The sequence below is a fragment of the Bactrocera neohumeralis genome, chromosome 2, assembly GCF_024586455.1.
Source record: "Bactrocera neohumeralis isolate Rockhampton chromosome 2, APGP_CSIRO_Bneo_wtdbg2-racon-allhic-juicebox.fasta_v2, whole genome shotgun sequence".
Taxonomy (NCBI): Eukaryota; Metazoa; Arthropoda; class Insecta; order Diptera; family Tephritidae; genus Bactrocera; species Bactrocera neohumeralis.
The window spans coordinates 45820921-45838124 of NC_065919.1; the positions used below are offsets into that span (position 1 = coordinate 45820921).

General features: G+C 33.2%; 2 protein-coding genes across 2 annotated transcripts in view; one reads left to right on the forward strand and one right to left on the reverse strand.

Annotated features, from left to right (window-relative positions):
- The window catches only part of LOC126751333 (uncharacterized), a 47235-nt gene extending 44175 nt beyond the window's left edge, over positions 1 to 3060 (reverse strand). The window contains exon 1 of the mRNA XM_050461520.1: positions 1993 to 3060. Coding sequence (XP_050317477.1) covers positions 1993 to 2056 — 64 coding nt within the window. The 5' untranslated portion in view covers positions 2057 to 3060. The remainder of the gene's footprint in view (positions 1 to 1992) is intronic.
- Positions 1 to 17204, forward strand: part of LOC126751317 (uncharacterized) — a 224040-nt gene that overhangs the window by 180465 nt on the left and 26371 nt on the right. The gene's annotated exons all lie outside the window — the stretch shown is intronic.

Here is a 17204-nt window from a genome sequence, read left to right on the forward strand (position 1 = left end):
ACAATTTATTCGCCATTTTGAATGTTTACTGATGTATTTCGCTACACTAAATGGAATATTAGAATTAGGTGCACTAAGTGATATTATTCTCAATTTAACAAAATGTGTCTATCTCTGCTTTCTGATGGTAAAGGGTGACCCATTTCGATGTTCCCTACTTCTTTAAAGAAAAAATACAGACACCTCAGCTTAATGAGTAATGTTTGTTATCGTTTGAATGAACATTTTGTGGCATTTATTTTTTGAAGATTATGGTAACTGGTGAATGATACCCGTGATGTTTTGGTCCAAGCCCTAAACCGAAGCGGGATTGTATGGATAGACTTTACATGTCAAACGGTTTGATATCACACAATCTAGGTAACCAATTGACCGGCTTAAAATGTGAAATTATCTGCTCACCGAAGTGTTCTCTCAATAAATCCATTGATTGTTGCGATGTGTGAAGAGTGGCGCCGACTTGTTGAAACCAAATGTCAGCGAAATCACGAGTTTCAATTTCTAGCAAACATCGTTGGTAATCAAGGTGCGATAACCGTCGCCATTGACGGTTACGTTCTCACCGTCATCATTTTTTGAAGAAATATGGACCGATGCTTCCACCGGCCCACAAACCACATTAAACCGCTGCTTTTCGTCCCAAATGCGACAATTTTGCTTGTTTACATACCCATGACCCAGAAATGAGCCTCATCGCTGCACAAAATTTGGCTCGAAAACGCCAAACTTCTTTGAACTCATAGAGCGAAGCGATGTGGCTTCGGTAAGTCGAGCGGCTTCAATTCTTGCACAAGCTGTATTTTGTAGGCTTTCAATTTAAAATATCGACGTAAAATGCGCCAAGTCGTTCTATACGACAGTCCAAGTTTCTGCGAACGGCGCCGATTATCCACGGTCTTCGTGGGGCTATTGAAAAAAAGTACCTCTACGTGGATTGCCGTTATAAAAAATATATACATCACTAAGGTAAAATTTTTCCGAAAATTTAAAATAAAGCCTCACTAAACAGCTGCTACTAGGAAATAATAGGCAGTTTACATCGATTTTTTGAAAGAAATTAAGACTGATTTCAATCCCTCAAAATTCAGGGCAATAATCTATAACAAATAACGTAAAGGTACCTTACCAAGTAAACAGTAGGTATACCTTATATTAGTCCGAAAATTAGGAGTTTCTTAGGAAGAAAAGAAAGTGACATTGAAATCTCAAAAATTCAGGAACTAGTTCGAGTATATACAGACGATCAGTTAGACGAACGAAAATCACTAAAAATACTCGTCCTTTTACAGTAATCATTTGGTATATACCTTACAAACTTCGTGGCAAACTTATGTAAAAAGGGCGTACTTGAAAGGTTTCAATTTAAATATTTAAAATAGAATAGGTAGTGATTTGTTATTTTCACTCTATACCTCACTGCGTGCATTATTCCTTCATATTACTCATACGTCACGTTCTACTAAATGTTAATTATACTTAATACATTTATTGATATTATATTTCTTTTTAAAGTTAAGTATTTTATTATTATTATTTTTTTAATTTAAAAAATTTTATTTTTTTAATTAAAATTAAGATTTAATATTTTTCCATAACCATTTTTTTTTTATTTAAAAACAATTTTTAAATTAATTAAAAAAAAATTAAATTTAAAAATTAGAATTATATATTAATTATTTATTTATTTTTAATTAACTAATAATTTTTTTTTTACTTAATTACATTATTTTTAATTTAATTAATTTAAAAATTGTTTCTAAATTAAATGTAAAAAAATTCAAAAAAAATGTTAAAACAATTCTTAATTAAAAAAATAAGAATAAATTAGAAAACAATTATTAAATTAAAAGATAAATTAAATTTATAAAAATTAATTTTTAATTTAATTTTTTAAATTTAAATTTTTTGGATTTAGATTTTTTAAATTTTTTATATTAGAATACATACATACATATATGTAAGTATGTTTCTATATGTATGTTCTTAACCCACCTGTGATGAGCAGATATCCGAAGAGGATCAATAGTATCGCCGTCGCTTTATACATTTTCAGCATTGTCACTGCAACTAGTTTTCAATACGCCTTCAAAACAAATGCCAATAAAGCCGAACGCCACAAAAACGCCAACGATAAATAACGGTGTAAATAAATGTAAACAATTTAACAAATTAATCGACCGCAAATGGAGCACAACGCTCAAATCAATCCAATGCAATAAAACAAACGTCAATTAAACGGGTGTGTGTCTCTGTATGTGTGTGAAGAAAGCCGAGAATTGGGTTAATGTGACACAATTATCGAAGGAGTGACAAATTCAAGTAGACACTAGAGTGAACACAATGAGAGATAAAATTGAAAAAAGCAGCAAGCAATAACAACAATAAGTGAACAACTTGAAAGTTATGTAATGCTCGGGCTGTGGTCGCGTCGTGTTGTTGTTGTGGCCAGACGTCGTGATATCTTGTTGCTGTTGTTATTGCACTGCAATTATTGTTGTTGCTATTTGCTGTTGTCACAAGCAATCACATGCAGTGAGTGTTGGCGACTTGTGTTGTTGCGGTAGGACAATTCCACAAATTCACATGGGTGCATACACACTCATACACATACGTATGTACATATACACGTGCGCGAAAATCACATTCACATGCGGTGATTATTATTGAAGAAAAAGAGAAAAAACACTACAACAAAAATAAACGCGATGACGGGCCGCGATATGCGAGGTGACGCGAATGTTGGTTGAGGTTGTTGCTGGCGTCGACGCAATTGTTGTTGTTGTTGCCGTCAATTACAGAAGCGTTGCGCATGCGCAGTAGTTGCAATGAGAACAGGTTTCGCTATATTTCACTTGTTTGCTTTTGCACACATGTTGTTGTTGCTTCTGTTGCGCTGTGAATTGTTTGTGCCTTGTAAAAATAAAAGTTGTGGGTAGCACTGTGCGTCTTTGCTTTTGTTTTTCGTGTCTTACAATGGGCGACAATTTTTACGATATTAATTTGAATTGTTTTGGGCTGTTATTCTATAGGACGAATCAATTTTTGTTTTCGTTTTTTGTAAATTTTTAACATGAATTTGTGTATAATGACATAATAATTATTTAATATCACTTTATATTTATGTTTTTTTTTTTTAAATTATTTTACCATGATTAAGTTTATTTTTTATTATCATATATTTAAAATAAATCGTAAATAAATTTATAAGTTTTTCCTTAAAAAGTCACTAAAATTATATGGCATTAATATAATTGTAACACTTAAAGTCCCTTTTAATGTTTTTTAAGTTTATATATATTTTTTTGTTATTTATTAGTTCATACAATATTTTTACTATTTTTTTATTTTTAATAACTAAAAATTTTAGTATAAAAAGTTCCAGTATGTCAATTTCATCATAATCATATGTTTTGCAATTTTAATTTTTTTTGTTTTGTTTTACGTTCCTTTGCTTGCTAACATATTTTGTGTTTAAAGGCTTTCGTTTTCTTAAATCATATTCATTATTCATTCAACTAAGCGAGATTAAAAAAATTATGAAGATGATGTGTCAAATTAATTTTGCGATGTCTCTCTGCTCAACCGTCGTCCGACCGTCTTCGCTATCTCAGTACCTTAAAGACTCGGAATCGTCTTCACGCCCACGAAATAGTGTTATTTGAAAATAAATAAGGTGCTACAACTCTGCAACCAAACCAAAATACATATTTAGAGTGCCAAAACGAATAGGTATATGTTCTTCAAAAGGCTTATCAAAAGCGATTGTGAGACATAACACACGATCACTTTTGTTACCCAAACTGATTTTTTTAAGGGGAAGGAACGATGATAATCCACTTTTCGATCGGTACAGAAATTCGATTTGTGTGATTCCGTCCGCCAGTTCGGTGGAATGTCTGAAGGTATGCGCTCCCAAGTGTTTAAGTCTTGACCTTCCAAACGCGGGACAGTCAGGAAGGAGGTGTTGAGTTGGTTCTACCTTATCTTCTGATTTACAGCTTCTGTAAATGGCGAACCATACATCATAGACGCCAATAGGGCAATGGCTTGTTAAAAGCCCCACAACTAGGGGCAAGCCTTACTGAGGGCCGAGAGATCACTAGATCTCCTGCGATCGATTTTGGGCCAAAAGGCTTTTGCGACAGCGCATGTCCCGTTGGCTTCCCCGAGGCTCAGCTATCTAGTAGTAAAACACAAGAGGATACGGGAGCACCAACCCGCTCCCATTGTACCGTTAGCGGTTCTTTCCTTGCTGGCTCATCAGCCTTGCAGTTTCCTGCGATTCTGCTATAGCCCGACACCCATACCAGTCTTATCACAAAGACAATCGATGCTATTGATAGTGAGATTAGGCACTCCTCGACCAATCCTGAACGCACTGTAAAAGAGTTCAAGGCTAGTATCGCCGCTTTTCTATCTGAGCGGATGGTCACTTCTCTGAAGGAGGTTGCACTCCGGAGAAGCAGATCTACTGCTACCTTAATGGCTGCAACCTCGGCTTGGAAGACCCTACAATAGTCAGGAAGTCTGAAGCTGGAGTTGATAGAGAGCTCCTGACAGTAAACCGTTCCACCAACTTACCCTCAAAGCCTTGACCTAACCGTAAAAAAGCTCACCGTCCCTCTCCTCCAACGGCTTCTTCCCACCCACAACTCTCTCGTCGGTGTAAGGGCAGAGAAGGAGCCGGCAGAGTTCAGTTTGACGATTTCATGATCCAAGTGATCTGGTATCATTCAAGGTGTGTGAGGATATCCGATTGTTCAGATGCGTGTTATTTTAAGAACCCAAATTCTCTATGTCTGGTAGCAACTTTCGAAGCCATACACCCCGACGATATGTACGGGCACTATGTGCAAGATGGCGTAAGTATCCGTACCGTAATTGGAGTGGACCTTAGTGCACCCCACATGCTGTTGCACGCTCTCCAGTTTGTTTGCAAGTGTGATGTTTTTTAGAGTTCTGCAGCACACAAAGACTATTAGAACGTAATGGGCTTGACTACTATGATGTCGTAGAGCCAGACGACCACTTTCGGTAAGAGACCCCACCTTTTGCCAATGGTTCCTCTACAGCAGTATAAGGCAATCGATGCTTTTTTTGCTCTCTCTTCGATATTTGGCTTCCGTGACAGCTTCCTATCTATTATCTCCCACTTCCGACCGCCCAATTTGTTACGACGCTATACGAGATACCCCTTCGACGACTCCTACACGGTACTCTGGAACTTTCCTTTTTTTTTTAAATATAAAAATGAGTCATAAAAAACAGTGGAATCATATGTAACGGGATTTTTGCGTTTTTATGATTTCAAGTGATTATTCTTCCAAAATAATCACGCTTGTTGACTTGGCAAGTCATAATATGTTAGGGAGGATCTTTAAATATAAGAAGCTGTTGCACTACTACTTTCATGAACACAACTGTATGTGCTTTTGCTTAAAATGTTTATGCCTTGAACAGGGTATATTAAGTTTGTCACGAAGCTTGTAACACCCGGAAGGAAGCGTAAGAGACCCTATAAAGTATATGTATATAAATGATCAGTATGTTGAGCTGAGTCGATTTAGTCATGTTCGTCTGTCTGTCCGTCTGTATATATACGAACTAGTCCCTCAGTTTTTAAGATATCGTTTTGAAATTTTGCAAACGTCATTTTCTCTTCAAGAACTGCCACTATAACACATAGCTGCCATACAAACTGAACGATCGGAATCAAGTTTTTGTATGGAAAACTTTCACATTTGACAATGTATCTTCACAAAAGTTGGCACAGGTTATTTGCTAAGATGATTATGTAATATACGAAGAAATTGTTCAGGTCGGCTTACTATAGCATATAGCTGCTATACAAACTGAACGATCGGAATCTAGTGCTGGTATGGAAAACGTTTACATTTGACGTGGTATCTTCACGAAATTTGGTACTGATTATTTTCTAAGGCAATAGTGTAATCTCCGAAGAAATTGTTCAGATCGGGTAACTATAGCATATAGCTTTAATAGAAACTGAAGGATCGGAGTCAAATGCTTGCATTGGAGACTTTTTCAGTTAACGAGATATATTCTGCAAATTCGTCGTGGTTTATTCTCTAAGGCAACGCTACAATAGTTGAAGAAATTTTACATATCGGATAACAATGCCATACAAAACGTCTAAAAGATCCATTTTCTTTCTAGCAAACAACGTCGCTAAAAAGAACTAGTAAAATGTTTTCCTTTGGATGAAAACCACTGGCCGGTTTCGTCTTTAGATTTACTTAAACACATAGTTACTAAGAGAAATACACCTGTGAAGATGCAGCCGAAGTTAACGTTTCTTGTCAAGTATAAAAACACATTCATATATATATTTTTTTGTAATATTATTATTTTTATTTTTTATTTACTTTTTAATTAATTTTTATTTTATTTTTTAATTTTAGTTAATTTTCTTATTCCAGGCATTAACTTCATAAATTTTGTTATTAAATGCATATTAAAGTACAATAGCATAAGTCGACTTAAGCTGAATTAAGTATTTTGCTTTCTAGTAAGCCTTTTTATACACAAATGGTATCGGTTGTGAAATTTCGTACTACAGCATTATTTTATATAAAAATTTTCGTCAAATAATCCAGTGAGGCATAAGTTTATTAGAATGTCACAAATAATTCCCATTAACTTAAGTTGACTTAAGACAATTAGCATAAATTTATTTAGTTTGTTATTATTTATTTATTTTTATTATTTGTTTACTTGTTGTAACTTATTATTTAATTTCATATTTCGTGTTTTATTTTATTATTTAAATATTTAAATTCAATGAATGTCTATATGATTTGTTTTAAATTTAATTTAAATTAATTTCAATGATTTATTTTAGTATAATTAGGTTTTAATTTTTTTTTAACGCTGCATTCATTTTCACGATTATACATACATACATACATATATATGTATATGTATATACGCGTGTTTCGCGAATCATTTAACGGCCCTTGGCGTATCACTTTCAATGGCACCCCACAGAACGTGAAGGTAAATGAGTAACGGTAAACTGTATCAAATTTCAATGGCTTGCTGCTAATTAACGGCGCATTAATGTATTGCTTTGTGTCATTTACATTTTTTGTTGTATTATTTTTTGAGGTTTTCGTGATTTTCGAACTCTGTCAATCCGTTCAATAGCATTGATCAGCAATAAATTTTGCTGATCTTGTATTTACCGTTACAATGTTTTTCACAATCTCCGTTTATTTTGCGCTAGCTTTTTGACCACATAAAAAAAAAACCAAAAACACACTTTTACTTTGCTAATTGGCAATTTGCAGAAAAAGCGGTTAAAATGCTTGTAACAACGAGACAAATGCTGAAAACAACAACCTGCACATCACGAATTGGCCTGGTTTGTTCCACTCCCGCAATAGCTAAGATTTGTTGCGCTCCTTTTCCGGTGTTTAATGGGGCGCGCATGCGCAGAGCCAACAATTCGTGTAGAAAAAAGATTTTTGATGAAAAAAAATTAATTTTTATTTAATTTTTTATATTCGCTATATTTTATTCATTCATTTTCTTATATTAATTTTTTTAGTTGCAACACACTATAAATATGCAAACATACATATGTATATTTAATATAATTTATCATTTTGTTTATTTTTTATTTTTTTATAATTTTGTTTTATTTATTTAAATTTTTATGGTTTTTTAATTACAAATCGGATTCTCTTTTTGATGGATTATGGAAATTTTTTTGGAACTTAAGAATAATTAAAAAGAAAAAAAAAATTTTTTCGTTCATTTAATATATTCTTAATTTTTTATATTCGCTATATTTTATTAATTTATTTTCTAATATTAAGTTTTTTTAGTTGCAAACGTACTATAAATGAGCAAACATACATATATTTAATATAATTTATCATTTTGTTTATTTTTTATTTTTTTATAATTTTGTTTTATTTATTTAAATTTTTATGTTTTTTTTTAATTACAAATCGATTTCTTTTTTTGATGGATTATGGAAAGTTCTTTGGAACTTAAGAAAAATTAAAAAAGTTATATAGAAATTTAGAAGAAAAAAAAAAAAATTTATTTTTGTTCATTTAATATTATCTTAATTTTTTATATTCGCTATATTTTATTAATTTATTTTTTAATATAAAATTTTTTGTTGTTAGTGTAACATACATACATATGTACTATAAAACCGCAAACATAAATTTATGCAATTTATAATTTATTGTTTTAACTTTTTTTGTTTAACAATTTATTTATTTTTTTTGCGTTTTTGTTAATAATATTTTTTATTATTTTTTGATTAATTTTTTAAATTAAAAATTGTTTTATTTCTGTTTTTTTATTTATATTTATATTTAATTTTTATTTTTTTTTATTCTCAGTTTTTCACGTAATTAGTGTACTGTAAATCCGTAAACACATATTTGGAAAAATTATAATTTATTGTTTTAACAATTTTTGTTTATCATTTTATTTATTTTATTTATTATGTTTTTTAATAATTAGATTTTATTATTATATACATAATATGCTTTACATTTTTAATTTTTTTTGTTTTATTATATTTTTTAATTTTTTATTGCTTACTTTTATTTGTTTACTACTTTTTTAATTTTTTTTAATTTTTTTGTATTTATTTATTTACTATTTTTTTTTAAATTTTTTTATTTCTGTTATTTTTTTTAAATTTAATTATTTATATATTTTTTATATTATTATCATTTGTGTGCGTAATTTGCTTAACGTATATTTAAATATTGTTGCTTTCCACATTTTTTGGTTGCATCGTAAACTCGGCCAAGTGACCGCATTCGAGCGTCGCATGACGTTGCGTGCCTTGGGTTATGTGTTGTAGTTGGAGTTAGCAGGGAATTTGCGATTGCTTAATATTCGTAGATTTTCGTAGCGAATATGTTACGCATTAAAAATGCCAATAATGCCGCCCAGTTTTCCGCGTTTGCCAACATGACAATCACACTTCAGACACATTTTACTGAAAGAAAACCGCGCAGGCGCATTGGACAACGAACATACTTCAGTTTAATTTAGTTTAGTTTTTCAGTCAGAATTACAAAAAAGTCTTTTGAGTTATGAAAATGTTTTTTCCTAATTTTTTATACATTTATTTTATATATTATTATTTTTTTTGTACTGTTGTTTACTCTCGTAAGATGCTTTATAACATATTATTTTATTTATTATTTTTTTAATTAAGAATTTTTTTGTTTCTTTCGATATGATTTTTTAATATAAAAATATATATAAAATATTTTTTATTTTAAAATATTTCGTTAACGTTTTTTTTATTGAAAATATATTTATTCTCACTTGTATATGTATCTAAAATTAAATAATTTAAGCACACAGTATTTTTGAAACTTTTCGACACACTAAACCGTTTCTAGGCTAAACTTGTAAAAACGCGCGTTCAATTGTTTATTTTTTTTATTATTGCTATTGTTTCCTCCGCTCAAATTGTAGTTGCAAAAGTCTCCGTTCAAACGCTCAATCCAATCGACTGCCAAGCACGAACTGAACTCACCACTTGAAAATTTGCTGCGCTTAACAATACACAGATTCACCAACTCTGTGCGGATGTTGCCACTTCACCAACACCATTACAAAAGCGCCAACACATTGCCAACAACAGCAGTAACCATGAGCCAAAGGCAACGGCGCAACAGCAACAGCAGCGGCAACAGCGGCAGCAACATCGGCCTCCGGTTGTGAGTCAGCCCGTTTAGATGAAGTACTACCCGAACTACTAGTGCCGCCGTTGTTGCTGCTGCCTATTCATTGCTGCTTTGTGCCTACCGATCGCTGATCACTATTTATTGCCGACTATTTGCGGCCTGCTGTTTTCGGCTTACTGCTTTTTCGGTCCGCGCCGCCATCCGCCGTCCGCCCCGAAGCAATGAGTGAGTTTTTGGGCTGGTTTATGGGACTCGATCGGCGTTGTGATCGTGTTGAGCTGCAAAAAAGCGCTTCAAGCCAAATTTTCGTCTACAAAGTTTTCTTGCCCACTCTTATTCTTATTTTATTTGTTTTTTGTTTTACATCTATTATTTATAACTCTTTCATTATGGCATTTGGCTGCTTGCTCGTTATGGTTTTTTGTTTGTTTGTTGTCGCTCTGGCCGTGCCTCCAAATTTGTTGCACAGTGCACTTACTATACTATGCATTTTAATTTGTAGCTTAATTCTGGGAATGACTTGTATTTTTTCGCACATTTCACAAACATACATACATACACAGTAACTGACAATCAACCAATATTCATACAAAAATTGTAAATAAATCCAAAATCTGCAGCTGTGCCTCAAACGCCAATATTTGCACCGCTTTCTGCTACTAAAAATAATCACACTTTAATCGATTCTCATTTGTGTCAGGAAACACTTACACAAATTGTTGTTATGAAGCTCTATCAAATCCACTTTAACTACTATATACGTAAGCATATATTTGATATGCCGTTATTTTACTAAAACAATTTCGGTGGTTACTTAATATTAATTATTGACCTGTATGGAGACCTCACCTTGGATTATGTGACCAATAATCGATTCAATATATAGACGTACATCGGTTTTTGTCATACCAAATTTCCGGTGCTCCGAAAATAACTACCACAGAGGATAATGTGACAAAAGTCCATGATCTCATATTTTTTAAATCTCATGATACCTATGGTATCCCTCCATATCGAGTTTACTGGACTATGTTGAATATTTAGCTCTGAAAGCAAACTTCTCCCTAAGAGATATGTATAAGCTCATTTCTATTTAAAGAACTACAAAATCTTAGAAATCCATAAAGCCATCACCGAGTAATAAATCAGAAATCTGGAAATGGATGGCGACACGACATTGGTTGAAACTTTGGGGGAAAACTCTATAGCAATCAATGCAGTTTGCGACGATGCATTATTGTGGTGCAAAAACGAAGAGTTGTCGGTTCTCTTTTAAGAACTGCTTAGCGCAAACGATGTACATACGTAGGTTGCTATATATATTTCTGGCCTAATAATGTAAATAGGCATATCTATGAACGAAAATGTTATTTTTTTTTTAAATTTTTTTTTGTCGATTGCTGTTTTGTTTCGGGCTCATACGCATAGATCCATGATTCGTCACCTGTGACGATCTTATAAACGTCTTTCGAAGCACCGCAATCGTATTTTTTCAGCATTTCTTTACACCAATCCACACTAGCCTTTTTTTGAGCGATTGTCAAATTGTGCGGGATCCAACGAGAACAAACCTTTTTTACGGCCAGGTGTTCATGCAATATCGAATGTATGCTGGTGGGAGAAATGCATAGGCATGCCTCTATCTGAAGGGATGTTACATGACGGTCTTGCATTATCAGTTCACGTACGGTATCGATGTTTTCTGGCACAACGGCTGTTTTTGGACGACCTTCACGGAATTCGTCCTTGAGCGAGCGTCGGCCACGATTGAATTCGTTGTACCAGTTTTCCACAGTGCTATAGGATGGTGCTTCATAGCCATACAAAGATTTTAGTTCATCGATGCACTCTTGTCGTGATAATCCACGTCGAAAGTTGTGAAAAATGATCGCACGAAAATGTTCACGAGTTAATTCCATTTTTTGGCCGAGATGAATTTTTTAATTCCCTGTAAATAAAACAATTCACGATTAAATGACAAAATGTTCTGAGTGATGTTATGCTAAAAATGTCAAACTTTCCAATGGAAATGTCAGATTGCACCTGGCAACACTTAGTGTTGCCCTAGGCCAGAATATATATAGCAGCCCTCGTATAACTCTCCTTGTTGACAGTTGGGCCGGTCAGAAGGAATTCGGAGAGCACCACACCTCGATAATCGAAGAAAACTTTTGTTTCTTTCGGCTTTGGCTCACATTTGCCACGATATTTGGCGGATTAATCGTGCATTTCCGGATCGAAAGCAAGGTTTTCAAAGACTCATTCAATGCCAGTAAGATCGTTGACTGTGAATCATCGATTCTAAATCACCAATTCCTTTATTTAATTGACGTGTTGATCATCAGTTGATGTTGCCGGCCGTCCTGGACCTGGTTCGTCGTCAACAACAAGTTTTCGCGCTCTAATTCTTTGGCATAGCGTGAACAATCTCAAGGCATTGGTCTATGGTCTTATGGAGTTACACCACTCTATAGCGCTCTAAAATTAAGAAATTAAAATTATCTTTTGGGGGACTTTATACTAGTATTTCTGGTATATAATGAAATAGCTATAAGTTTTTATTGGTGGGTTTTTTAAATAAAATTAAAACTATGTCATAAAATTTTAAGGCAATTTTCAAATCTCTTTTCGCATTAAAAATTATTACCGAATTCCACACACACACAAATTTGCAATCCTTTCATTTCATGGCAACACTTTTTTTCTATAACTTTTCCGTATATGGGACGATGCTCTCGAATCACCGTTGGCTGCAACACTATCGATGACTGTGACGGCGACGGGGGCAAAGACATCTACCCATCAAACACAAGGTCGTCGTGCATATGCCATACATACACACATACGAATGCGCACACACAAAGTGTTCGGAGTGTCTATCGTGCCGCAATGGCGAGTGACAGACGGCTTCATGCAAGCTTATTGCACATAAAAAGTTGCAAGTGGCCCCCCCACATATGTACATATATAAACATACAAACAGTTAAACGTGATGCTCCATGGAGAGAATGTGACTGCGCACCATTCGACCGCTTTGTAGGCAAACTGTCTTCTCAGGCCGTCAGCCAGACGCAGTTGCGATCGCGATCGCGTGTCTGACTCGTTCGCCTCTACTGCTGGCCAAGTGTTGTTGCGTCGCCTACTTATTCATACATATTTTTACTAAGTACGAACATTCATGTAATGAGGATGCCAACAAGACGCTTGCGCGAACGTCGCAAAACGCGTTTGTTTTTTGTTTTGCTCATCTTTGTGGGTAAAGTTCCTAAGAGCCAGCCACTTACATATGTTTGTATGTAGCCAGTCAGTCAGCCGTATAGCCGTCCGTCCATAAGCAGTTAAAAGTGTAAGCAGCGAGCAATTCATTTGAGCGCTTGATTTATTGTTCTTCCAGCTGTTGAGAAACTCATTCTTACATATTTGCGGCGTTTTACAAGTTGTTACAACAATTCTTTATTTATTATTTTTATTTTTATTTTTTGCTGTAATGTAATACAGTATAGGCATCTTGGTATCTCGGCAACGAGCTGAGTCGTCAGCTAAGCGCACAGCTGTTATTTCAAAAGTGCAAATGAAAGGATTTCAAATTCGTCTGTGCAAGGTGAGTTCAAACTCAGGCAATTTAGACATTTTTAAATGTACGCACGGTGTGTTGTGAGTCGGGCTCTGATAGTAATCGTTGCATTAGTATGTGTGTCATCGCCACAATTAATCATTTTAATTTATAAACAAGCATAGTTTATGCCTCTAATTAGCTTAATAGTCATATTCGGAGTTAATTAAGTTCCAGCAAATTTATTTTATAAAAGTGGTACAATTTGTTGTACCAACGTGCTTTGTATATTCATACATATACGATGCATAGTGAAGATTGTTAAAAAAAGGCTAGCGAAGTTGAATAGTTTTTAGAACAATTAAGTCTTCATTAAGCTCAGATACATAAGTGCTCATCCACACAGTTGAATAACTGATTCGGCTGCTTACCTTATTTAGAGTAACACTTGAAGAATAAATTCTCACTTAGGTTTGAAAACATTACAAACAACATTTACCTGCAATTTACAACGTTTTTCGATATTGAGGATAATTTGGCACATTCTTCATTAGCCCTCCAAATTGTATCGCTAAAGTAGCAATTATGTAATGATATCCATTGTTTAATGTGATTAGTGATAAGCATTGGACTAAATATTTATTTTTAAGTTTCGTTTGAAATTTAATCATTTTCAAGGTTTTCGCATAGGTCTCATAGGTGTTGGGCTTCTCCTATTACGAGTCTAAATTTAGTTCACAATAGTTCATTTTAAGAAAAACCATTTAATTATCATTATATGCGTTAGTGTGTCCATTATTTCCCTACCCTTAAGAGGGTATATTAAGTTTGTTACAAAGTTTATAATACTCGGGGGGAAAACGTCGCAGACTCTATAATATATAAATATGGTATATAAGTGATCTGCATGACGAGTTGAGTTGATTTAGCCATGTCCGTCTGTCTGTGCGAACTAGTCTCTCAGTTTTTGAGATATTGACCTGAGATTTGACAACACATGCGTTTCGCCCTAAGAAACTTTGTCGGAACTTAACAGATATGGGACCATTTCAGCATATATGTATGTAACTGCAATAGAAACTTAACGAGAAAAATCTTATATACAAAATATTTTTTTTTTATTTGACCATATAGTATTTTCACGAAATTTAGTTCGTATTTTTTGATGACATCACGACCTTCACTCAATGCCGTGTACCACTCAAATACTTGAATTCGGAATAAAGTAGATTCCCATAAAACTTTTGCAACATTTTCAAAGAATCCGTAGCCGTGATTTCATTCGAAACACAAAATGTCAGTAAAACTATTTGTTCAACTTTTTCTGAGGTAAAAATCACTTTACAAACCTTTAGCGTATAAACAAAAAGCTACCAAACACACATTAAGGGGGTATTCTGGTTTAGAATCCCGAATTTTAGGTATTTTTTTTTTTGACGCGATAAAAAAAATCAAAAACTATTTTGAGTATCCATTTTTTTACATGCTTTTTATTGATATTCTAAGAATACAAAACATAAATAATATAAGAAAAAAAAATTAAATTAAAAAAAAACTGCAGGTCGGCGAAGTAGAGACTGATGAAACAATGGCTTGTCCTGGTGTGCAGGATATAAATCCTTTTCGTGACCTAAAATGGAAATTTATGCGAAATTCGTGAAGAGTAAAAGTGTAGTTATCGCACTACGAAACGTTTTTAAAAAAAATTTTTTTTACAAAATGGTGGAGGTTTGAAAAAAAAGTTTCGTATTTTCCCTGTTTTTTGTGGTTCGAAATTTTTTAAAAATAGAAAAAAAAATCTTTCGAAAGCTCTTCGTAGTGCGAAATTTAATGTGTAAAATTTAATGTGAATCGGTTGAGTAGAACATTAGATATCATGCACACCGTTTTTAGAAAAGTAGTTATGAGAAAAACGAGTTTAAAGTTTGAGAACTAGTCGCGCGCAGTCGAAGTCGGAGTCACAAAATGAGCTGTAACTCGGAAAATAACTTGAATTTCGAAAAATCCTCTTAGGGACATTTTCTTGAAGGGTTATACTATAAAAATATGCAAAAAAAAAAACGATTTTTTTGAATTTCTTAACCAGAATACCCCTTTAAATGTTGTATGGTAGTCAAAGTTCACACAAACATAGAAAAAGGTAGTACCAATCTACGAACATTTTTCTTCGCTTTGGTTTCCGTGCGCAGTTTAAATTGACCCATCCGAGTTACGTTTTATCTTGAGTGTTTACATTCCTGTTAGTAAATAATTTTATTATTATTGTCTTTATATTACTAAAATTTATTATAATTAACTAACGACTAAAAGTTAAATATTTGCTTTGCAAAAACTTTACGAAATATTTGTTACCGATATCACTCACTTATCTTCAATTTCTTGTTCTGACTCTTATCTGAAATCTAAATGCCAGGATTGAAATTAAGAAACCAAATTATTGAATATTTATAAATAATTTTTATTATATATATGTATTTTTTTTACTACCCAGTTTTATTTTAGAAAAAAGCTAAAAAGTTAGCCTATTTAAGAAAATAGTAGTGGCCATTTTGTGAAAGGAAAAACGGAAAAAAAAATTTAGTTGAAAATTCAAATTTCATTAATCTTTTCGATTGACTAATATTTGGTTGAAATGATTTTATTTTTTAATACATCGTGTTTTTTTCAAGATCGTGACAACGTCTCATAAAGATTGGAGTACATGACTCGTTGATCACTTGTCAAAGTTGTGTTCTACTTGATGGATTTGCTCTTGCTACAACTCGTTTAACATCACCCCATAAATTTTCGTTTGAATTCAGGTGGATTGTGATGCTTTATACCACTGTAGCTTCGATTCCTTGTAAGTTCTATCTTGTTTCCTTGGCTTTAGTATCAATTATCGCTTCTTGATAAAATAATTTCTTCCCCTACCCACCAAAATGGAAAGAGCACTAGGATTTCTACAAGATTTCATCAAAGAATTAGTAAATCACTTTAATACATTTACTTATCACAACTATGTAATCATTTTACTTTTTCATTTGTCGATCCCCAACGACAAGCACTACTATTTTAATAAACATCTTGTTTTTTATATAAAATAAAAGTGAGTCATAAAAAACAGTGGAACCAAATGTAACGGGTTTTTACATTTTTATAATTTGAAGTGTCTATAGCTTCAAAATAATCACGCTTGTTGACTTGGCAAGTCAGAATACATATGTAAGGAAAGATTTTGAAATATAAATAAGAAGCTGTTGCACTACTATTTTCATGAACACAACTGTATGTGTATAAAAAAGTAATATTTTTTACTTAACGACTAAACTCAAAAACGAAATGATGAAGAGTGAAACAAGTTCTGTTCTAGGTTTCTTGATATAAGAAATACGCAACAAAGTGAAGGTCAGCTATTGCCTGCCGAGGAGCGATCACGATTAGACCGAGATCTAAACTAACAAAGTGGTGCTATGTTCGATACAAGTACAAGACTGGAGAAATCCTATAACAGATTCTATACTCATCTGAGCAGTGGCTTTGCTAAATTCTGTTTAAATGTGGAAACGTTATCTCTACGATGAATATCCCTCTTTTTTACATTCGGCGTGAAATTGTGCAAAGTTGTGAATTATAGTGTTTCCAATATTTAGAGAGTGATGAATCGAACAAACAATTGGCGTAAATGCAATAGTAATAGAATAAAAATAGGCTGTACCAGTTTGGTGATATAATAAATGGATAGCTCTATGGTTGTTTGCTGTAAATTCCTTGACAAGGGTGACTTAGCGCGTAGATGAGAGAATATATGGTAAGGCTGTAATGCAGGAAATGATATTAATTTCATATTTTCGATATTTAAAACTTGATTATAGGTACTCTCTGAGGTTTATTTATGTACAGCATTGCTAATGCGGCGAACTTGGTACCAACTTTTAATTTTCGTTTCCATTTCTATTTGAGTATTTTTATTTATTTGG